The 25,038-nt window shown below is 34.6% G+C and overlaps 3 protein-coding genes across 4 annotated transcripts; 2 read left to right on the forward strand and 1 right to left on the reverse strand.

Annotated features, from left to right (window-relative positions):
* Positions 1 to 3,639: 3,639 nt before the first annotated feature.
* LOC142506155 (protein N-terminal glutamine amidohydrolase) lies at positions 3,640 to 5,954 on the reverse strand. The gene is made up of 6 exons (XM_075619314.1): positions 5,805 to 5,954; positions 5,310 to 5,415; positions 5,124 to 5,201; positions 4,906 to 5,036; positions 4,266 to 4,390; positions 3,640 to 4,051 (listed from the first exon to the last, which is right to left on the reverse strand). Exons 1-6 carry the CDS (start codon positions 5,897 to 5,899, stop codon positions 3,894 to 3,896), a joined length of 693 nt encoding a protein of 230 aa, XP_075475429.1. The 5' UTR covers positions 5,900 to 5,954; the 3' UTR covers positions 3,640 to 3,893.
* Positions 5,955 to 7,066: 1,112 nt separating this feature from the next.
* On the forward strand, positions 7,067 to 16,889 carry LOC142504857 (uncharacterized). 2 transcript variants are annotated; one of them, XM_075617704.1, is made up of 18 exons: positions 7,067 to 7,631; positions 8,158 to 8,704; positions 9,314 to 9,565; positions 9,889 to 9,980; positions 10,527 to 10,737; positions 11,439 to 11,620; positions 11,737 to 11,952; positions 12,541 to 12,725; positions 12,909 to 13,005; positions 13,088 to 13,144; positions 13,223 to 13,357; positions 13,561 to 13,629; positions 14,321 to 14,434; positions 14,895 to 15,056; positions 15,136 to 15,264; positions 15,829 to 15,930; positions 16,166 to 16,245; positions 16,341 to 16,889. In XM_075617704.1, exons 1-18 carry the CDS (start codon positions 7,134 to 7,136, stop codon positions 16,648 to 16,650), a joined length of 3,438 nt encoding a protein of 1,145 aa, XP_075473819.1. In that variant the 5' UTR covers positions 7,067 to 7,133; the 3' UTR covers positions 16,651 to 16,889. The 2 variants fall into 2 exon arrangements, with proteins under 2 accessions (XP_075473819.1, XP_075473820.1); XM_075617705.1 differs by having other exon boundaries at positions 12,909 to 13,000; positions 13,086 to 13,144.
* Positions 16,890 to 18,365: 1,476 nt separating this feature from the next.
* On the forward strand, positions 18,366 to 24,203 carry LOC142505099 (pentatricopeptide repeat-containing protein At2g41720). The gene is made up of 10 exons (XM_075617928.1): positions 18,366 to 18,814; positions 19,569 to 19,741; positions 20,267 to 20,372; positions 21,027 to 22,136; positions 22,231 to 22,336; positions 22,414 to 22,618; positions 23,001 to 23,133; positions 23,315 to 23,419; positions 23,623 to 23,743; positions 23,908 to 24,203. The coding sequence occupies exons 1-10, from the start codon at positions 18,476 to 18,478 to the stop codon at positions 24,003 to 24,005; spliced, it is 2,496 nt and encodes an 831-aa protein (XP_075474043.1). The 5' UTR covers positions 18,366 to 18,475; the 3' UTR covers positions 24,006 to 24,203.
* The last annotated feature ends 835 nt before the right edge of the window (positions 24,204 to 25,038 follow it).

Raw genomic sequence — 25,038 nt, forward strand, 5'->3', positions numbered from 1 at the left:
TAAAATTTTATTTAACATGAAATATTAATCATCAATATTAATTTTCAAATGATCTATTATGATATAAATTAACTATCTATAATATATATTTTAAAAAAGGAGAAAGTTAAACCAAATTCACAAGGAGTTAAAAGTTAGCAAAAACAAAATTGATATTTAACTTAATAACAAGTTTATGGGTTTTATTTTAACATCATTATAATAATTTAGTTAATTAAGAGAATTTTATTTGACAATCGCTATATGCACTTCATTTAAAAATATTGTGATTTTGGTTTTAGTACTATTCATTATTCTATTAATTTTATTTTTATTGTTTTCCATTTTGAATAATATTTGAATGAAAAATATCTTTGTTAATTTGATAGAGCTATCATTATGTTATAATCACACGAACTGAAAATTGTTATATAAATAAATGAATATATTTGATTTATCGTCATCATGTATTTTTATTTATTGTATTTTGGTATATTTAGATTAATAAATACGATTTTATTCAAACGATTTTAAAAATTATCTAAATATTTATTTTTCATTATTAGTCACCTACGTGCATTGCACGCGATCATTCTTAGTTTATTAAAGTCTACGTGTGTGTTAAATAATCAATTTCCGTTGTATGTTGTGTGCTGGTGATGCCAATATCCGAACACAACACTAACTATTGATACACATATAATAATTTACTTCATGTTCAACAACGTTCCTTTCACATCATATCAGCGTATAAAGTATGCCCACCAGAAATTTCTTTTCCTTTTGGGAGTGTAGCAGGCCAAACACAGCTCTCTCTTGTTGCCATTTAAAGGTATTCCAGTCCAGAAACTGAATTACATGGTTGTGTGTTTTTTTTTTTATATCAAGGCAACCTGGGACTGCGGAGTGCTCTTTTAAAATAACAAATGAGGAAATTAGACAACCACATAGACCATCTCTGAGTGCTCTTTCAAGTGAACAAATGAGGAAATTACACAACCGCATAGACCATCTCTGGCACGATTTTTTCTATATCAAGGCAACCTGGGACTGCGAGTGCTCTTTCAAATTAACAAATGAGGAAATTACACAACCGCATAGACCGTCTCTAGCACGAACAAATTTATCAGAAGAGATGCATACTATACGAAACACCAAAATCTTTGGTGAGAAAGAAACAATTGTAATTACCGATTCTGGAAGGATGCCATTTGTGAGTTTGTGATTGCCCCTTGTGTTAGCGGAGCAGTTTTTGGGAACTCCTCCCAAGTCAAGTCAGTGAACTCTGTTGACAATTAAGATAGTCGAGAAATCAAATGAGGATAAATATTTAAAGCTCTCAAACAGCCAAAACCATATCTTTGAATCCATAAAAATCTAAAAAAAATGATGCAGAGGGCAAACAGAAGCTTGGGTGAAGTCTGATTGTAGGAACTATCTTCTGCATACTTCAGGTATCAAAAATGTGAAGTATATCAATTTTTTATTAGTAATAACCTAATAAGCATTTCGAAAGAATGATAAATTTTTTTTATGCAGTGTTTTGCAGTTAATTCAACAAAAGATACATAGAAGTGAAGAAAAACTTCAAACATATGCGTATACATTAGAAGAAATTCTCATCTTCTTCCCTTAATTACGAGATCAATCCTATGAATCAAACATAATTATACAAAACTGATCAGCTACAGTGACGACAATACAGTCACACTTCAAGTTTTCCAATGCAAGAGAAGACAACAAATAAACTTCCAAAGTCAACCCATACAACACCAGAGTCAAGAGAGATTTAAGTTATACAACTCCTGAACAAAGTCATGAAGATCAAAAGCATGCTCCCTGAATCTATAATCTTTATTTTCTTGTCCCTTTCACTGTCACTTGCTGGTCATCCCCTTTCCAATGTAGCAAAACCTGGCTGCGAAGCCAAGTGCGGAGATATAAGTGTTCCGTTCCCTTTCGACATTGGCAACAACTCAGGCTGCTCCATAGGCCTCTGGTTTGACATGAATTGTGATAATTCTATCACCCCGCCTAAACTCATAATTACATCCTCTAATCTTGAAGTTGTTAACATATCTGATAACGAAATACAGATAAAAAACTCAGTCTCTGAAGGATGCTACTCAAAATCAGGCAATATCACTAGGCAGAACACGACAAACTTCGACCTGACAGGGTCTCCCTACAGCTTTTCTGAGTACAATAGATTTACAGCAGTGGGTTGCGACGATGTTGCTATGATTCTTGGCACCAACAGCATGAACTTAACAAGCCAATGTTATTCAGTTTGTTCACATGATAATTTATTTGACGGATATTGTACTGGAATTGGCTGCTGTCAAACTCTGATTCTAAAAGGTTTAAAGAATATTTCCTTGGAACTCACGAATATGAAATTTCATACAAAAGTTTGGAGTTTTGATGCTTGTGGGTATGCTTTTCTCAGGGATCATGATGTGTTTAAGTTTCGGGTTTCGGATTTCTCGGATGAGAATTTTAAGAACAGGACAATCCAAGAAGTCCATATTGTACTTGATTGGGCATTTGGGAGTGGGAATTGTCAGGAAACTGAGAGATCTGCTGATTTTGCTTGTAGAGAAAATAGTGTTTGCGTTGATTCAAGCACGGGTCTTGGCGGATACCGATGTAATTGCGCAGCCGGATATGAAGGCAATCCGTATCTTAGTCCAGGCTGCACAGGTTAGTTTATATTTCTCTCATTGTTGTATAAATATACTCTTCTAGTTCAACAAAAATGAGGTAGTCGGAAGAATTACATTTAATTCCAATTTCTTCTTTATGTTTGCTTCTGTCCAGTAGATAAGGCAGTGTTTTTATCAAATTGGGCAAATTCCTACAAAAAAAAAAAGCATTAGTCTTGAACAATGTTGCACATCCAAAGATGGATTTGAAACAAATATATAATAATAATAATAATAATAATAATAATAATAATAATAAATAGATTGTTAGCAATTTATGTTTTCATCATATTTTACAATACTATACGAAATGAATTTTTGAAACTACGATCAAGAAATTGTAAAATTATCTTTAAAGTTTATCGTCTGAATCTGTTTGACAGAAAGGAACCAAACATTTTATGTGCACACAACAAGTGACATTATAAAATCTAATATAAAGACAAAAGAAGTCTTTTGTCTTTATATATATATATATATATATAAAGCGACTTGAGCCCTTTGGATTTTAATTGGATTAAAGGAGTTATCATTGGAAAAGTAATTTAATTCAAATACAGTCCGATTCAATTGGAGATAAATCATAACCAAATATGATCAAAATTAACAAACTGTATTTTACCCATCGTAGTTGGATTTTTCATGGATCCTTATTGTGGAAATGGCTGAAAGCATTAGATATAGAAAACATGAAGCGCAACGCGAATTCAGTAAAAAAAAAAATTAGCTCAGCTCCTTAACTTTGCTCATCAATATTCAATACAATTAGTTTGTGGAATTGGAGAAGCTTTCAAAAAACCTATAAACCACTAATTGCTGTTAGCGTTGCTTGTTAGGGAAATGTCGAATATAAAAGAACGTGAAATGGATAGAAGTGCTAAACTTGAAGTTGAATGAAGGAAAATAATTTTAAATTGCAAATTAACTCGAATTAACGGTAATGGTGCGTGGGAGAGGTTGCAAACAGTATTAATATTACTATTAAACCCATAAACTGAATTTTACATAATAGATGGTTTTAGGGAAAAATTGAGAAACATATTTTGGTGTGTTTTATAACCTAGTCTCAACTTTTAGTTTGCTTAAAGATTATGTGATCAAATTACATTGAGTGATAGGATCCCATGGCTTACAGTGTACACACAGGCTGTGGCAGGATGCTTGCCTCGCCATGTAACTCGATACGTGCAACATGGTTGTCACTGATGCTCAGGAAATTATAGAAAAGAACTCCTCCAATTGGCTTTCACTAATCAAGACACCAAATTTTTTAGATAAGACATCATCTAGAGTATCAGGTCCTACGGTTTTTACGACATCGACAGCGGACATTTCCATGTATTCATTCAAGTTATGCAACGTCCCATCTGTAGAAACGAAAAAACATAGTTAGGGTATTGACAAAATGAAATAGATGCATTGGAAATTACTTTTTAACCAATATCAGCAAATTAAGCACATGGAAACAAGAACATGATAAAACAACTAGCATATATATTTTGCTTGAATTCCTACAAAAAAGTTGCATATAAACACGTGCATTCCTTTGCAACAATTCATACTGTTTAATATAGCAATTACCTTCAGCGGCAATGGCTTCATATGAAGGTGGAGGAAAAACCCAATTGCCTGCTGAATCTTTCATGTGTCTTCTATCAGATGCAAAACAGCGGAGGAACAGCGGGGCATGCACAATTCTAAAAATCCTGAAATTAACCAAAAAAATTCTTATTATGGAGAAAAGGACAGAAATTGAGTCTATCAATGGTTCTACTAAAGCATCAAACGATCCCAAGCTATACCAATAGAGAGGGTGATTTACTTTAGACACAGCATGATTAAGGGTAGGATTCTACATATCCCATCTTTGGATCTTCCATTTAGTTCTGGAACCTTTCAAAGGTTCTCTATTCTATAGAAATTAGTCTAATTACCAGAAGACTTGCAGAAACAGAACAAAAATAAATCATCTTTCTCCACATACAAAAAGAGTGGAAATTTCTGATGCAAATAATAAAAGAATGCAAATTGGAAAGAGTACTGTTAGAAACAACAGAAAACGACACAAGGGACGGTAATGGATCCGGCGATTCACATATCCATATGTAGAAATTAAGTTGTTATGTCAGCAAATATTCTACTGAAGATGCAGCATTGACATTCACCTCAAAAACAAGAATTTCCTAGACAGAAAATCAAGAAAGCATGCATTTGAATGTACCTGTGAAACTGAGAAAAAAGCTGAAATGAAGGTCGGAAGGTTTCAGCTACATATTTGACAAGGGGAGATGGGAAGGGAAGAGTTGAATCTAAATCCCAGACTAAATGAGGCAAGTTTCTTTCTTTTCTTTTCTGCAGTGCTCATAGTAAATCATAACGATCAAAACAATGTAAATTACTTTCCCAAAAACAAGAATTTGTCGGTTATTTGATTCTTACTTGTAAACAGATGACATGGTAATCCCAAAGAATTACCCCATCGGCTCTATGGCTGGCCTTCTGATGCCACAATGGAATCTGAGATGATACAATCGTCGAAATTAAAACAAATTTATTTCTTGATCCGTATGCCTAACATCACAAGAACGTCTAAGATGAATATAAGAATTACCACAAATTACATGCCTGTTTTTGTTCATTGGAAATGAAAATGACGAATAGATCAGAACAATCTGATGTCGATATTCCATCTTCGCATAGCTTCTTGCTCAGCAGATACACGTTCTCCTCGCTGCAAAATTGAAAATATGTTCTCAAATTTAACAGTTAAGCTCTAGGGTAATTCTAACCCAGTTCCCTGAATCCCTGCTACGAAAAAAACAACAAATAAACTCCAATTCCTAATATCTCAAAAACAAATCAATGAACTGTTAAATCACAGGTTGAAAAAATAGCCACAAATGAAAAACAAATCATAGGACATCGTTCAGGGTCAATTTTTTTACATACACCAAAACGCCAAAAAGCAGAATCACACAAGCAACAGCATTGCAGCAGCCTTCAGGAAATGAAATAATTAATCAATCAAAATAAATTAATGTAATATACTTAATCCTCCATAAGCTGTGCCAAATTCCCCTCAACTCAGTCATAAACAAACAGTTGAAGACAGGAAGGTACCAATAACATGGAGTGTGCTGGAAGCCTGAAACTACTCCCGGAGGAGTAATCGCCTGTGATACAGGCGGAGATGAATCCAAATTCGAAGTCGCCATTTTGTTTCTTCGGCAACACTGACCTTGGATTTTCCAGAGAGAATTATGTGGGTTTTTTTTTAATTAAAAATATATATATATATATATATTAAAAAAATATAAAAACGTAATAAGCCAGGGGTTGATAAGATCTCCTCCAGCTTCTTCAAAACTTTATTTCTTAAAATTATTATTATTATTCGAATATCTATCTTCTATTTTTATTCATGCATATCAATTTTGTTTATATTTATAATAAAAAATAATTTTTTTGAAATAAAAGTAATATTTTTTTACGATTAACTCAAATAAAAAATATGTCTAACAAAATTGACTCTTATGACGTCTTACAAAAGTTTTTGTGTTATTATTTAATGCACTTGAAAGAAAAAATCAATTATATATTTCATTAGAAGATTCAGTTTGAATTTATTTTGTAATAATCGATTTTAAATCGGTCGGATTGATATGATTTTTGTCATATAAAATTTGGTATATACACGTGTTAATTATTATTGTTGTTGTTGTTATAATTATTATCATTATTATCATCATCGTCGTCGTTTTAAATTTATTTATTGTTCATTTTTTATTTTAAAAAATAAAATAGCAAAATGTATATCCAACAACTAAAACGATTTTATAATATAGGTCACATAAAACTGATAAATATTAAATATAAACTAATGAAAAGTTTCACAAATACAAAACCGTGTTTATTGTATAATTTTTGTTAATTAAATTTTTTTTTAAAAAAAAAAACCGGAATATGGGTCTTTTGGAAGTGGGCGAAATCTATGTTTAGTCATTCAAAACGTGCTATAATTTATTTAAATAAACCTCTTTTACATGAATTATAAAAAATAAACGCACAAAACAACATATATAGTAAATAGTAGAAAAAATATTTTGTTCATTTTTTTAAAAAAATAAATTGTTTTAAAGTTTATCTATATATATATTTGAAAAATAAATTAATAGAATATTTTATCTATGTATTTTTTATATATATAATATAATATTTGATGTGTTTAATTTTATATAATTCGTGTTAACGACACTTATTTGAACAAATTTTAGTAGATGATTGCGTCCTGTTTTGGACGGGCTTCGACGGAAGTATCCAAGCCCATTAAAGGACCCATTACTTTGATTATGTCAATTCATCAAAGTGCGTTTTACTAATGCGCTTTGTCTTGTGATTGACAAAACCCACTACATTAACCCCTAAAACTCAGTGTCCGACGCCGCAGCAATGGACGATGAAATGGCTGAAACGTCCCAAATCTTCCATGCCAACTCCGACATATGCCAGCAGCTTCTAACCCGCTACTCCCACTCATCCGCCGCGCAGCACCGCCACCTCTGCGCCACCGCTGCCGCCTCCCGCTCTATTATCCAATCCTCGACTCTCCCCCTCACTCCTATCTCATATTTCGCCGCCACCATTACTTCACTTTCCAGTTTGAAGTCACTCGACTCCACTGCTCTCGCAGCGTTAACCTCTTTTCTTTCTATAATTATTCCTTTGATAAGTAGATGCGAAATTAGACAGGAAAAGGCGGAGGATGCGGTCAGGGTTTTGGTTGGCGTGGTGGAGGATAGGGGGAGTAATTTGGGAACCTCGAGTGTGAGGGCAGTGGTGAAGTCTTTGGGTATTTTGGTCACGGACTTTTGTAATTTGAATGATTGGAAATCTGTTGAGCTGGGATTTGAATGGCTTCTGAAATACTGTATCGATAAGCGGCCTAAGGTTTGTCCGAGTTCATGACAGATTAGTCTGTTATAATGCTATTAGTTTATTGGTTACTTGCGGAACGTCGTATCAAGTGACTCTAAATTATTGGATCAGGGTGCTGAAACTTGTAATCTGTTATTTGCGTCAATGTATTGCTGCCGAAAATTTGTTGCTGCAGTAGTGTGGTTGGTTTTTATTTGAATTGTTATAGTTGGAATTGATCCGCTAGAGCTACTATGTATTATTGACCTTGGCAGTTGCATGAAATGAGATTAACACTTATTGGTGGGTTCACTGATTATTCTGTGACGTTTTTCTGGCAGCTGTCAGCTGTATTATATTTACGTGGGATTCATGAATAAGATTACTTAAAATCTAGCTTCTTGGATTAATTGGGTTGTGAATCTATAGTTATGAAGGATGGATAGTAAGGATGAGTTATCCTTTTATAAAACCATGATTTAATAATAATTTTTTTTCCTATCAAATAAGACCAGACTCCTTGACTTCTAACGACTGCTTTCATTTTTTAATGTTTCAGGTGAGGAAATGTGCTCAGGATTGTATTCTCGCTGTTTTCAAGTCACTTGGATCTTCAGCTGTCAGCAAGAAAGCAAGTAAATTAATTTATTTATTGGCGAAAGAGCACATGCCATTGGCAGCAGAAATTACGACCACAGAAATTATTAATGGGTCCAGGAACGATGCTATTGTGAATCTTGATCATCAAGAAACTCTTCATTTGCTAAATGTGATGAAGCTCGCTGTTCCATATCTCTACGTCAAAATTCGCACTAGAACCCTGTCGCAATTATTGAAGATTTTGAAATCCCCATGCTCGGCACTGACTAGGCCAGTATTCGAAGTGGTTTTGGCCATATTTGAAAATTCAGGGCCTGAAGTCATAGTTCCCATTGCCGAAGATATTGTCGAATCACTAGTGCCATACATATATTCGGGAGAAAAGAATCCAGTTGAAACTGCAGTTTTTGCTGCAACTTTAGCCAAAACTGCTTTATGCAAACTTCGTGATGGCAACTTACATAAATCAATCTCCTATTTCCCTCTAGTAACTGAATCCTTGATAGGTAATACTTTCGATTCAATTTATTTTATTTGTTTCCCTTTTCTCTTCTTTGTTAGACTTTCCTTGTCTCCAGTGGCAGGCCTTTTTCCTCTTTTGAACCTTACAGCAAATACATATGCTTCTATTGCGAACAACTGCTCCCCTATTTGCAGTGCCTGGTTTGCACGTGCGGTGTGCCTCAGTTTTAGGAATTCTATTAATCATGAATATGGTGAAAGTCACCAACTGAATCACAGAAAATATTTTTATGGTCCATCGAATAATAAACTGTCAGGACTGGAAAGAAAGGTGAATTTATGAATTCAATTCCGGAATGTTAACAAGTAACCGTCTAATTTTTCTTTCCGTCATCTGGGAGGGATGAGTTAGTTCTTTAGAATTCTTCTTATTTAGGCAAAGTGGGCAAGTTATAATTTTTTTAGTTTATATTTTTCCCTTTTTAATGTCATCTTAATGTTAAAATATGTTCACAGTATAGTCGAATTGGTACATATTTTTGATATTGCAGGAAAACTTCACCGATATGTCATAATCGTGATTCTTTTCTTTATTTTCTCTATGTAGTTTAGCTGAAATTTTCCCGTTACTAACTATGGACGTGTTCTATTAGGTCTCCTATCAGCTGAAGCCAACATTTCTTTGCAGGCTGCCAACATATTCAGGGAGCTGATAAATCATCTAATCGATGGAGAAAGCTTATTGACCATCAAAACCCAGGAAATGGAAGACAAGTCAGTTCACAATGAGAAGTTTATAGCAGCCAAAAGTATATGCACTGCGTTCTACTATGTTCTGAGAACTGGGTGTGAAATTCCAAACCAGCATTTCTTGTCAGTTTTAGCTCATTTGTTCCTCAAACTTGGTTAGTGAGCCTTAATAATTTTTTTTGTGGTGCACTTGCAGTGGAAAAGTATTAAAACTCTTTGCTTCCTTTTTCCTTTCCCTAAGTTTTTTCTCTTCAATAGAATTGGTACTGGTCATGTTTTTGAAGTGTCCGTTACTCCGTCGATTGAATTTGTTGATGTGACCTATAATGAGCTCTTGGAGTATGCTCAGAACAATTGTAAATTTTTTGCTTCTGAAATACGTTTGTAAACTTTCTAGGAGTCTTCAATTGATACTCTGTCATTTGAAACCTTCTTTTTTTCAGTATTTTGTGGTAATATGTTCCACCTTTTTTTGTAGAGGAGACATCATACATGCTTATGGAGGGTATAATTCTTAAACTAGCTGACTTGATGAATGCTTGTTCTTCAGGTGCTTCTGAAATTATACATGTGAGTATTCGTGGAAGTCTCTCTCTTCCCGTGGTCGCTCCCTCTCCCCCTTCTTTTTCTCCCCGTCCATCTCTTATTTGCTCTCAAGCACTGAAATGGGAACTCAAATTTCAAACGAACAACCACAAGTTAGATATATGTTGCTATCTCTCCACTTGCTGATAAATTTAGTATAAAATGAGAACTCGCTTGTTTTTTTATCTTCACCTGGCTTATGTCAATTGATTACGTGTCAACTGTGCCTCTTGAACTGTGGTTGCTATTCACATTCATGTACTTTCTGACTTCTGAGTTTTCATTCATATTACATATAATTAAATTGTTTAGCAGTATTGGGTTTTGTACGTCGGTGTGGTTGAGTGGTACCGATTTTCTTGGTGATTTATCTCATATTTTCAGCCATATTTTAATATAGGCAAGCTTTCTCATTATATTCATTTATAATATTTTTATTACAATCTTTTGCCATATTTTGATCATGTTTATAGCTTGTCAGTGAAGCTCAACCTGTGTGTTTCATACTCTTTATTTACTTCATTGTTGCAGCTTCAAGATTGCATTGGATCTGCTGTTGTTGCCATGGGACCAGAAAAAATACTTGCATTGATCCCCATTTCCCTCGGGGTGAATGATTTTTCCTGTTCAAATAGTTGGTTAATACCTATTTTAAAGAAAAATATAGTTGGATCCTCGCTGCAGTTTTTTATGGAGCATATTATCCCTCTTGCTGAATCCTTTGAGCGGGCATCGGTTAAAGGTATTCACGAGAATCTGTGGAAAGTTTGCCTTCCCTCAATTCACCATGTGATTAATTTCATTAATTATTGAAGCATTTGAATGAATCAATGTGAACCATTTAATAATAATATGATCACGTCTAAATCAGAACAAATACATGAATGATTTCCAGACATAAGTTATCAAGACAACAATTGACAATGTCGGAAAGCTTTGCAATTTCCTGAATTTAATCTTTTATTGCTACTGTAACATGGTAAATTCTCGATATTGATTTTCCTTGTTCTCGATCTCTCAAATTCTTGTAATTTGCGTTATTTTTCACTTTTGGTCATGTGAACAATGAAAAAAACTGTTGACAAGACTAAAAATAGAAATAGTTCAAATTACTTTACAAAAAATGTAATTTTCCCTAAAAAATTTGGTGTTGAATTATTCCATCCATCTGTTATAAAGCTCGAGTGTTGCAATTACAAGTCTGTTGGTGGATGTATTGTTGAACTCTTTTTCGTGTCAATCTCAAATACTTCTCAGTTCATAATTGTGGATTAGAACTTTAGGCGGCCAATTGATGAGACTGCACATATCTATTGTTATTCCTCTGTATACCTGCAAATTTTAGCTTTTTTTGTTTAATTTGCTGAATTATAAATAAGCTTAAGCCTTGTGGCATTGAGATTTTTACGAATATCTGGATTTTAAATTTTTGCTCCTTTCCAGTTAAAAAGTCAGTAATACGCCGAGATCTGCAGGCTTACTCCCTTGGTTGTTGGGGATTGTTGCCTGCCTTTTGTCGTCAACCAAGCGATACTTATCGGAGTTTTGGTACCCTTGCCAACCTCTTAATTATTTTTCTGAAAAAAGACTCTTTTATGCTTGAGAATATTGCCATTAGTCTGCAGGTATGATTCAAAATCCTTTGTTGAGCTCTATTTTAATTGTCAGTTTGCTCTACTTTCTTCTCAAATGATGTTAGTATCCTGCTTGTCTTACTGGATTGTTTGTATTTTGGAGATAGGAACTTGTAAGTCAAAATAAAAAGGTGCTCGCATCTGATCAGAGGTCTGAGGAGTTGACAGAAGTTCAAAGCACGGATCTTAAAACGAGAAATTTTTATACGAGAAAGATCGCAAAAAAAAATTTGAAGGTGTTGGCTTCATGTTCCAAGGAGTTGCTTCAGGCTCTAGTCAATTTCTTGTTTGAGAGCCCTCCAGAGACACGCAAGCATCTAAAGGTTTTCGCTGATTATTGTTTCTTTCAAGTTTAAAAGCTCGTCTCTCCTTTTCTGAAGTTACTTCCTTGTCATCTAAAGTAGCTTATACCCATATTCAGAGCCATGGAGTTGATAGTTGCAGATTATATTTCACACATGACATAGTTAAATGGGAGCTTTTCTTCTTATTTCTTAGCATTGGTGGATCCTTGCCTAATCCATGTTTAATATATGTGTTTCTATACATATTTTAACCTCTTTTATGACCTCTCCAGCATGAGTTGACATATTCGGGAATTGTTTTTGTTTTAACTTTTTAGTTCTCATTGCGTAATGTTAATGCATTTGATGAAATGATAGATGAGCATGAGCTGATCCATATTATGAGATTAAAGACTGGTTTTATCCTTGTACTCTTTGCTGATTGATTTCTTACCACAGTCAGTGTGTAAATGTCTAATATATGTTTCCTTGGTCTGATGCATGTAATCATTTGCAAACTAGTTCAACGGGGGCAGGCCTGTATTATTTAACTTTGTCTTTTATTTACTTTGTTTTCTGAAGTTAACATAAAATAGTGATTTGAATTTTTATTGTCCTGACTTTTAGGGTGCAATAGGATGCTTGATATCTATCTGTGATTCTTCAGAAACAAAACAGATCTTTATGGATTCTCTTAAGAAGTTTCAGCTTCTTGGTGATATGGTTGATCATGAAAAAGTGGAGCATGAGACTAATAGCTCTGGTGACAAAGAACAGGGTGGTGAATTTTCAGTTGGAACAGACGCAGAGAGGTAATAGTGAATTTCCTTTTAGTGAAATAATGACATAATTCAAATTTCAACTATTTGTCCTTGTAGTTGCCATGAGATAGTATTTCTTCAGCGTCTTCTAACTCTGCCGAGGGAAGATTTGTGAATGTGATAATGGACTATAAACATCATAGATGTTAAACTCACAAATTTGTCTGTATGCAGGCATCTAATATTGGATCTTGCATCTTGCTTTGTTGACGCATCTGATGAGGATCTGGTCAAATTACTCTTTTGCGTAATTAAATGTGCTTTGCAGGAGGTTAGTTATTTCCCTTTATTTTTTTAATTTGCAAGTTTTTAATTGATGATCTGGTTATGACACTGCATATTTTGGGTATTAGGCTACGGATGAGTTTGGCCAGATTGAAGCATGTCAAACTCTGTGCAGAATTCTGGAGGTTTCTTCCTTTATACTCTTATTATTTCTTACCTGGAAGTAGAAAACATGATTTGTGCTTACGTTATTCTCTCTGCAGAAACATTATTGGTTCTGCTCTTCACAGTTTGCAGTGGTGATGGATCTCTTGTCTGGGGTGAAGTCTTCAGCAAACATTGAATTTCTTAAAAGTCGTTTTGCCTGTTTTCAGACCTTATTGATTCAGGCGATAACGGTAGGCCAGCATTCTGTACACAGAAAACACAATTTTTGAAGATATATGTTTGTTGATCTGATTTTGTTTTTGTTATATGCTAATGGGTTGATTAGAAGATGAACGTGTTTTTGTTAAGAGTGATTGTCAGCTTCTAGAACTTTAATTTTCTTACTATTTCGTGTTTTATTTGAATTAAATAAATACTCTCTACTTCTTTGCAGAGAAACTTGGATGACGATAATTCAAAGGCTTTCCTTGTCCTGAATGAGATTATTCTCACTTTAAAAGATGTATGAACTAATCTCCGAGACTTTGCATTTGTTTTTATGTCCAATTCTTTTGGGATTGGCGCAGGTGCATGTGTATGTTCTCTCGTGTGTTGTAGATTAATATTTATCCTATGATTTGGAGAAAGGTGATAGACTTGTTTCAGTAGTGAAAGCTAATACTAAGATGCAAGCGCCTTTCCTGGACATTGCGAGTGCCCTGCATGCCCTGCATTAATGTTCAATTATAAGGGATCTGAAGGTTACTGAAATTATGTTACAGTAGCCCGTCTTTTTGTATGCTCATGTCACAATTAAAGGAAAAATTAGAGATGAGAAGTGGGTTTGGGGATCACAAACCTTTGCTTCCTAAGCATGTGATACCTGCCTTATGTGGCAAAATGGGTAATACAATCTGCTTATATTCGTCCTGGGAATACTTTTATTGCCTACAATAAAAGTAATGAATTTCTCATACAAATACATTATTTGATTCTGCTTCGGTATTGGCATTGTTTGATATGGATCTAACAGATTCAGTTATAGTATATGTCAGTGTTCCTGTTAGGAACGTTGTATCCTTCCCCCACTTTTTTATTATACGGCGTGTTTTATTTCACAGAAATTGCTCGAGAATGACAGTTACTTTCAAGCGATTGGCATTGGCTGTTTGACACTTAATTGTGTTAATATGTAAATGTTATTTTATGTTCAGTCTAATGAAGATGGCAGGAAAGTGGCTTATGATGCTATAAATGCGATAAGTTGTAAGTTGAGAAAGTCATCAGATGCTACTTGTGGTGCCCCATATCAGAAATTTCTTACTATGGTGAGTGCAATCATGTATTGTTGCACTAATATTGTCTTGAGAGTACATGCAACGATCATGACATTTGATTTCTAAGTTTATCGCCGTGCCCTGACAAGTTGTGATTATGATTAGAAGGAAAAACATGTCATATTATGAAGACCTGCTGTCTCTTTATCAGTGTAATTTCTAGCAATAGAAACTAGTACGAAGTCAAAGAAAGATGTTCAAATGTAATTACCACAAAACATTTTATCATTTACTTCAGATCTATTTCATGTCTGCTAAATCATGCTGCCTTCTATGGTTATCTTTGAAATAGTGTGTGGCTCGTAAGCTTGTCTTGTGATATAACTGGTTATTCGTTGGTTGAAATTTGATGCACTAACTTTTGTATTGACTTACATTATACCCACTAAGTGTAGCAAACAATCATGTTTGATGTTTATCATGGAGAAAATAATTATGTTTTTATCTTCAGATTATCGGATATCTTTCTGGCTCCTCTCCTCACATAAAAAGTGGGGTGGTGTCTGCACTCTCGGTATTAGTTTACAGTGATCCTGATATCTGCCTCACAGTACCTGACATTTTCCCTTCTGTAATGGAGTTGCTGCACAGCAAAGCAATTGAGATTATAAAAGTTAGTTTCCTGACCTATGATTGAAGGGTGATTTCATTTGTTTGGTATTTTTATGTGTTACTTGCTCTAAATTGAACAGGCTGTTTTGGGCTTTGTGAAAGTATTTGTTTCTTGCCTGAAAACAAACGATTTACAAAATTTTCTTCCGGACATTGCCGATGGAATTCTTCGCTGGTCATCTGTTTCACGCCATCATTTCAAAACAAAGGTGTGAATTTTCGTCCTGGTCTATCTGAGAAATAATGCAAGTCTTAAGTATTTATACACCAGATCATTAAGTTGAAGAAAAGTGCTTACTTTTTATCCATCTTCAAGAGTAATGCATAAAAGAAGGCATATTTACATGTCGAGAAATAAGAAGATTTGTTTTCAGTTTGCATGTTGTATTCCCTTTATCTTTACTTTATATGTTTTAGCAGTGAAATGCACAGAATATCAATTTGTATTGTTTAAATTGTTCCATCATATGTTTAGATTTGTATTATAAATTATTTTGTGAATGTTTCTATTTTTTGATAAATATAACTTTTGTATGTGCTACTTATCATTAACTTCCTAGAGAGTATTTTAAGAATCTTGCATATGAAGGAGTTGAACTAACAAAAGTGTTTCAAAGATGGGATTGAGAAAAGAGTAACTTTTTGAAAATTATGGTTAATTGACTTTCGGATAATTAACTATTGCTACTACATTGATAAAAACTTGCTGCATGTATTATACTTCAATTTTGATTTCTCAAGAATCGTTATGTAGATGCTTCTTTTATCTACAGGTCACAGTTATCTTAGAAATCATGATGAGGAAGTGCGGTGTTCCTTCAGTAAAGGCTCTTACACCTGAGAAGTACAAGGATTATGTCCAGGGGGTTGTCATGGTACTCTTCTTTTTCGCTATGCTCTCTTGTTTTTGCTGCAAGTTACGGACTCATCCAGTGATGCTTCATAAATTGTGGATTCGCTGTTAGCTTCTGAAAGCTGTTGTCTGTATCGAGTTATGATCATAAATCTGTGATAACTATTGGGCCGTTATTGGTATCCATATATCTAATGAATTTGCTGTAAGCTTTCAAATTTACACTCTTCGCTCTAACATGTAATTTAATGCCACAGAATCGTCGTGGCAAGACAAGTTCCAAGGAAATGGAGAGCAGTCAGAGTAAATCTGATCATCCTGATTCATTTCCTAGGGGGTAAATTTCTTTGATAAACGAGTGCAACTCTTGTATCCGCCAGTAACTCTACTCGGCTACATGGTCCGGTATTTATTCAGTTGCCTTTTTTTCAGGCAGCACAAGAGGAAACGAGAGGAGTTGACAAAGAATGAAGAAGGCCCTGGGAGACCTTGGAAAAGAAGAGATGATAGAAAACAACCCCCCTTCGGAAAGTCCTCCAGAAAAGCTGGACATTCTGATCATGGTAACTTACCAAATAGACGGCAAGGACACGGTAAGAGGAATTATTCTGGCGTTAAAAATCTCAATGAGAAGAAAATAATGCAGAAGAAACACCAAGAGAATATCCGTAGACCGGCCGTTGTCTCCAAATTTTCAAAGCACAAAAAAGTTGGTAAGAAAACAGAAATTCAGTCAACCTGAGAATTCCACTGGGATAATCAGTTCAAATACTAAAACGTGCTAGCAAACTTCCACCAGATTGCAAGATAATTGGGTAATCTGCGCTTTTATAGACAGTGAGTAATCCAATTTTCACTATTTTCACTCGGGTATATTTGTCATTGGCGTGCTAACGTATCTGCTGATGGTATCTCCAATTTTGGTACCTCAAAGAATATAAACAAAAGAGTGTGTATATATTGTTTGGCTAAATGTTTTAATTTGATTTTTATTTGGAGATATTTGAGAATTAGTCAATGAATCTGGTCATTAACATAAAATTACTCGATAGAGACGTTTGCCCGAGATTTAATCCGTTTGCATCAGATGCATTCTTGCACCATGGCACATTTTAATAATTTCTAGAAGTATGTTTAAATTATTTAATAATAAATTTTAAATAACTACAAATGTTAATTAATAATTTATAGAATGGTTGAGATTTATTAATGATTCTTATTGTGAAATATATTTTTTACTTTTTATTCAATTCTAAAAACATTATATATATATATATGTGTGTGGGGCAAAAACTTTTATGAGACCGTCTCACGGGTCGTATTTTATGAGAAAGACTTCTTATTTGAGTCATCCATGAAAAAGTATTACTTTTTATGCTAATAGTATTATTTTTTATTGTGAATATTGGTAGGGTTTCGTCTCATAGATAAATATTTGTAAGAAAGTCTCACAAGATACTTAATATATATATATATGAGAAACATACTTTTTTTTTTATTTTTCTACATAAAACCAATTATTTCTATTAATAAATATTTGAAAATATATCTACTTATTGCAACTAAATTATTTTTGTCACAATATAAATCACTAAATTTCCATATTTATTGTAATTTTAATAAATGTGTTTCTCGGTTACTAGTACTATATTAAGTTACAGAGGATTTGATAAGTTGGTACGACCAACCTCTCATTTTTTTGTCATTTGATGTCTATTTATTCATTAAAATATCGCGTTTGTAAAATTGTTGTACATCTATTGTTTTTTGATGATTATTTATTTACAAAATACAACTTTTCAAAATTGTTGTTCAGTCTTCGGTTTCTACATCAAGAATTTTGTAGTCTTTTCATCTTTTGGTTTTTTGTTAAAAAGGAAAGGATTGTATAGCAATAAGAAAGATTTCGGTAATTGTAACGCGCGTTCTCTTCCTGAATCGTATTAATATATGCAAAAATTTATGTGAGACGGTCTCACGGATTGTATTTTGTTAGACGGATATCTTATTTGAGTTATCCATTAAAAAGTATTATTTTTATATTAATAATATTACTTTTTATTGTGAATATTGATAGGGTTGACCTGTCTCACAGATAAAGATTCGTGAAACCATCTCATAAGAGACATACTCATTAATATAATCGTATGTGGCAGTTGCCTAATTGAGTGTAATTATTATTAGACTATTGGAGTTTTTTTGTTTTTTTTTTTTTGTTTTTTTAAATATTAATAATTTGATTATTATATTGAATAGAAAAATGAAGTTACGATGATTTGGTGAACTCAAGATCTGATTTTGGAAAAATGAATCAGATTACAAAACTTTCAGATAATTTGATTATTATTTGTAAATTTCACGTTCTATGTATTTATGATTTTGATGTTTACAAAAGAAGACATATTTAATAAAATTACGAATTTTTTTATTCGTGATACATGTCACGATCACACCAGACCACAAATTCACTATTCAGATTCAACTGCGTAGCCAAAACGTCAATTACTGGTGTTTTAAGGTTATATCGTCATCCCCTTGCTGGCTTTACTCCACTGCAGAAGAACCCCATGGCCACCCTAAACAACACGCTCTTCTTACCCGCTAATGGCAACCTCAACAAGTCCATTCACTGCTCCAAACCCGACCCGTTTAAGGAGAAGAAGCATGCCCAGGTGGACTATGACGCCGGGACCCACAAAATTTACACTCGGATTCCGGGGCTCCGGAAATTGGACTTGCCCAAAAGACAGCGTTTACGGGTCGACGGTGACCGGTTTCAGAAAGACTGGACCTTATCTGAAGTTGTGGAGAGGATAACTAAGCTCAAACACTGGGAGGACGTCGAGGGAGTGCTGAACCAGTGGGCTGGGCGGTTCGCGCGAAAGAATTTCCCGGTTCTTATGAGGGTGGTTTCTCTTTTTCCATGGAAGGGAATATTTTTATGTGCCGGGCATTCCATTTTGAAAAAAAGTTATCCAAAATTTGATGACCCTTTTGTTGTTGAATCATATAGTAGCAAATAGTACAATTTTTACTAGAGACCGCTTAGTCTTGACTTATTGTCTGTATTACAGATTTAATATGTGTATTATGTGGAAATTTTGATATGTTGATGGGAGGAAAGTACTGAGGAATGTGTCGATGGGAAGTTTTGGGTAGATGTTTTAATGCAAATCACACCATTGTACTCTGAGAGGAGGAAGAAGAGATATTTGTTCCTTTTTTGCCACGAATTTGATTTCCCTTAATGAAATGGTTAAACAGCTGATTTTCTGACAGAATGTCCTTTAAATTTTGGATGTGTATTGTAATTAAGGGGAGCCTGGGTTGTGGGTTGTAAGATGCTGATGTTAGCGGTGAGAATTCATACTATCCACGCTGCATGCCTTGTAACTTTTGTTAGTATGTCTTATGCGCCAGCCATTTCTAGAGTAGAATTTTTAGCTTGACATGGTTTGGTAGGTTCTTAAAAGTGCTCAATATTTGTGTTAAGTGTTGTTACAATCTGGTTGAAATGGAAATTTTGTTTGCCAACTTTTATTTTAAACAGATGTACTGTTGACATCAGCAAAAAATTTTGTTTATATACCATGAAATTATTTCATTATTCTTTTATTTTTGTGAACAGAACTTTAAACAAATTTCTGTACTGCTGTGCAGGAAATAATACAAACGGGTTCGATCGAACATGCTATTCAGGTTTTCAATTGGATGAAGAATCAGAAAAACTATTGTGCCCGAAATGATATCTACAATATGTTGATCAGGTTGCACGCCAGACATAATCGCATTGACCAGGCACGTGGCTTATTTTTTGAGATGCAAAAGTGGAGGTACGGTTGTCATCTGCCACAATTACATTGTTATTGCGTGGTGATTGATTGCCTTCTTTCCCCTATTCTTTCCCTTCTTTCTGATAACTAAACGAGCAAAGTTCAAAGATGTTATTAACTGATCTAATTTTTTTTTGCTCGTGCTTTTAAATAGTAAACGACCAACTGAGCTGATTAAATTAATAAATACTTTTGTTTCCTGGCAATTAAACATGAGGTCTATTTGCTACATCCATTTGGTTTCAAGCTTCAATCCAGTACTTCAGGTTGCTTGTAAATCTTATTTTCAAAAATCGAATTATTTGATATGGGGGTTCTTATGATTTTACATAAGGAATTTTTCCCTTATGATTTTCATGGTTCCATTGAAGGGAAAAAGCTCCATATACAGCTCATATAACCGAAATAAAGCACCAAAATGGATTAGGTTTTCTCCCGGAGATTCCTTCTCCCATTTGCCAATAGTCAGTCCAGCTCCTCTCTTTCTTTACTCTTGGTCACTCTCTTTGTTTCCTATTCTGCTAGGTGCCATCCTGATGTCGAAACCTACAATGCTTTGATCAATGCGCATGGGAGAGCAGGTCAATGGCGCTGGGGAGTAAACATAATGGAAGACATGCTTCGTGCATCTGTGTGTACATATATTTTCCTTCCTAGTCGGTATTTATGGGTCTGATGTGAGCTTTCTTCTTTTTGTTAACCTTGCAGAGTTATGTAGATCTTTTAGCATTCCTCCTATCATTGTATATGAGGATGCCTGATGTTATTTTATGCCATGTCAGCTTTCTATCTCATTGCGTTTCCGACACTTTTGGTACCTGGATGGAGAGCCATTGGGTTCAGTACTCAGCAACTCCCACCTAGGGTATCATAAAAATAATCAGATACTTTGTTTTTAAAGATGTTTACCAAATCCACTTTCGTATTTGGTATGACCTAGTCTACTTTATCTATATCTCTTTGTTTTCTCCTTTTCCTTTTCCTTTTCTCATCAACCCTTACTTCTCCACCCTTGTCCTCTCTGTTGGTGTGTGGCCAAGTTGTATGAGCAATAGGAATAACTATTTCTAATGGCATTTAGTTCGGCCATACCTCAAGCATTTATGAGCTCATAAAATGGAAACTGAAATAAATGGCAGTATGTATGTGAAGAAAAGATGCATTTTGTAACTATAATATATTTGGCTGCATATATTTTGAACACATGTTCCTGTGTGCTTCCACCGTTCTTGTGTAGATTGTATTTCCTAACGGAAGCTCTTTTGACGTGGACTTTAATTTGCAGATTCCACCAAGTAGATCAACATATAACAACTTGATTAATGCTTGTGGATCAAGTGGTAATTGGAGAGAAGCTTTGAAAATTAGCAAAAAAATGACGGACAATGGAGTTGGTCCTGATCTGGTGACTCACAATATCATTTTATCTGCATACAAAACTGGAACGCAGTATTCAAAAGCCCTATCATATTTTGAGCTTATGAAGAGTACAAATGTTCGGTCAGACACTACAACCCTCAATATTGTGATATATTGCTTGGTTAAGCTTGGAAAATACAAGGAAGCTATCGAAATTTTCAATTCAATGAGAGAAAAAAGAGCAGAATGTCACCCTGATATTGTGACCTATACTAGCATCATGCATATGTATTCTGTCTGTGGACAAATTGACAATTGTCGTGCAGTTTTTGACGCATTAGTTGCAGAAGGTATGAAGCCTAATGTTATTTCATACAATGCATTGCTTGGTGCGTATGCCTCACTTGGGCTGAGCGAGCCTGTCTCATCACTTTTTGACGAAATGAAAAGGAATGGTATCCGTCCTGATGTTGTATCTTATACTTCTTTAATCAATGCCTATGGAAGATCACGACAACCCAAGAAGGCCTGGAAAATATTTTACAAAATGAGAAGAGACAATGTCTCACCAAATCTGGTGACTTACAATGCTCTAATTGATGCCTATGGATCAAATGGATTTCTAGCGGAAGCTGTGGAACTGCTACGTGAAATGGAGCAAAGTGGTCTGCAGCCAAATGTTGTTTCAATCAGTACCTTGTTGGCGGCATGTGGTCGCTGCTGTCAAAAGTCAAAAATTGATTCTATACTTAAAGCTGCAAAGATGCGAGGCATAGTACTGAACACAATAGCATACAACGCCGCTATTGGAAGTTATATGAATGTTGGTGAATATGATGAAGCTTTATGTATATATAGGTGCATGAGGGAAAACAAAATAAGACCTGATTCTGTTACTTATAATATTTTAATAAGTTGCTCATGCGAGATGTCTAAGTTCAATGAGGCACTTGAAATGATTTCTCAATTGAGAGAACTGAATATTCCTTGGTCAAAGGAATTATATTCTTCTGCAATTTGTGCATATAGCAAACAGGCAAGTATTTCGACGCATCTCCTGAACTCATTCTACCACTGGTATTTGCGGTAGTCTCCTTTCTGTATACTTTGTGTTTGTATCTGTCTCCCAGGGTCAACTCGCTGAGGCAGAATCAATATTCAACATGATGAAAGGGGCTGGATTCCAACCCGACGTCATTACTTATACAACAATGTTACATGCTTATAGTGTTGGGGGTGAGTTATGTTTTTGTGCATCAGTTGTGAGAATTTGCTTCCAGAGAGCAAACTGAATTTTCCCGTATATTGTGCAGAATGCTGGGAGAAAGCGTTGGCAATATTTCAAGAAATGGAATTGAATGATGTTCAGCCAGATTCAGTGGCTTGTGCTGCTCTCATGAGAAGTTTCAATAAAGGATCTCAACCAGGAAAAGTCCTGCTTGTAGCTGAATTTATGAGAGACCAGAAGATTCCATTTACTGATGCTGTTTTCTTTGAAATGGTTTCATCATGTAGCATGTATGTCTTGCTTGTTTAAATGTTAAAAGTAGGTACAAATCCAGTGTATTACCCCAAAACAATTTTAAAAAATTGTGTATCTTTTTGTCAAAAAAATCCAAGATTTGTCCCCCACTTGCAATCCATGGAATCACCACACATAGCTCCCTCCCCCACTCTCGCCTCCAATTTCATTAAATTTTTTTTTTTGCTGTAAAGTGAATCCTACCAAACATATTGCAATTTCCATCTCCCCATCTTTGCAGGATTTTCGCAAATATTTTGTTTCTTCTTCTTACTGCCTATTTTCATGCACCTAAATAGAATATCTTTTTTGTCTTGGTTATGGTCATATTTTGATGTTCATTCAGTTAAGAAACTTACAGTTATATATTGATTGAAGCTTGCGAGATTGGAAGAGATTAACTGATGTCATCGGAATGATGGAGACTACACTTCCTCTTATCTCAGTTGGGACTTTGAACCGGCTTCTTCATTCTCTAGGAAAAGTTGGAAATATTGATACGATGATTAAGGTTAATTTAAATGAAGCTCTTCCTGCTCTTTTACATTGTTATTATTTATGGAAAGGCATGAACTGGATGCTTTTCAATAGTTCCTCAGCCACTTATCTGAATAATCTTATTGGTCCTTTAAGGTTTCTGGTTAGATTCAAGGTACGTGTAACTTATATCTCCCTTGTAATCGTTTATGAAGATATTTCTGAAGATTGTGGCATCTGGGGCAGAAGTTGAAGCAACTACCTACGAAGTTTTGTTGCAGAATCTTCTAGCTGCTGGGAACTGGAGGAAATATATTGAGGTGAAATTTCTCGGCATTTCCTTCAGAAGATGAATTTGAACTGACTGCTCTAGTGTTTTGTTATAGATATCTTAAAACGCATGAAACAAATATGCCCTTCTATTTATTACATGATATTATGATTGGCATTTTGTGAGATTGACCGAAATTCACTAACTCTAAGCTCAATGTTCGTCACGTTTTGAACTATGTTGCGATACAAGGTAATGCAATGGATGGAGGATGCTGGAGTTCAGCCTTCAGCTCAAATATACGACAACATACTATATTTTGCACAAAGGAACGCTGGAATAAAAAATGCTGCAGTCATAAGAGAACGAATAGGTGTGCACGAGTACGAAATTATGATTTTTCTTCTATAAATGTATTGATTGTTGGATACTAGAACTGAAGACTCTCTGTCTGATTCAAGAATTCCTCAAGTGTTCCGTACTCTTCGTCGCACATCTGATTTTTCCGAACTCATTTGGTTTTCTTTTCTGTGACAGAATCCTTGAAGGGAAAATCAGGTTATTCGACCTTGGAGAAAAAACGTTTTGATCTTCCTCTTCCCACTCATGCATTGATCAGCAGCAAACAAACATGAATTGCCAATCGTATTGGTTTTATAGGATTCTACTTGTATATATCCAAATGATGCATCACGCAGACTATGGTCCGTATGTATTCGGGCGGATCTATAAAATTTAGGAGATGAATAGAGAGAAGGGGATTTAATTTATTTTATGGCTAAATTTCCTACTTTATGAAAATTATATGATTCTTTTAGATGATCAGTTACTTTCTTGACTATGTTCGATTAAGGATGTCAATAAATCGGGTTTTCGTTGTCCGTCAAGACTCGAGACCTGGCCTATTATAATTTTGAAGGACCTAAAAATCTATACCCGCATTGATCCATACTTAAGCTTAACTGGTTTACCTGTAAAATATATTAGAAACGTGAGAAAATTATGTTCATGATATTTTTTTTATTTTAACTTGTATAATTATAACAAAAATTAAAAATAAAAAATATACAAATAAAGTATTACACATTTTCAACCAAATATCAAAAGTGATAATTCTATGAAAGCAATAATTTGTATAGGAGTATGTCTTTTGTGAGACGGTCTCACGAATCTTTATCTGCGAGACGGGTCAACCCTACCGATATTCATAATAAAAAGTAATGCTCTTAGCATAAAAAGTAATACTCTTTCAAGAATGACTCAAATAAGAGATTCGTCTCACAAAATACGATCAGTGAGACCTTCTCACACAAGTTTTTGTCTCTGTATAAATCCCACGACATATTGGTTGGATTGAAGAAAGAGAGGAAATTGATCAAATAAATAATATAAATGTATAAAAATCTAAATAGGTCCGAGTCGTCTATTATCAAACTGGTAACCTGACTCATATTAGTCCGGTTATAGAAATTGAATACACGTTTGATATTCTTCAAACCTCACCCAAACTGGTCGAGATCTGGCTGAGCAACCTGTTGTACCTGTATCCATTGTGAGCCCTATGTCCAATCCTTTTCTCACTATTCAAGTCCATATCCTGATATCCAAAGTGGGACTCGAGTAAGCCCTTCCAGAGAGTGTCCAAATCCTTTCACTTTCAAATCAAAT

The sequence above is a fragment of the Primulina tabacum genome, chromosome 10, assembly GCF_025594145.1.
Source record: "Primulina tabacum isolate GXHZ01 chromosome 10, ASM2559414v2, whole genome shotgun sequence".
Classification (NCBI taxonomy): Eukaryota; Viridiplantae; Streptophyta; class Magnoliopsida; order Lamiales; family Gesneriaceae; genus Primulina; species Primulina tabacum.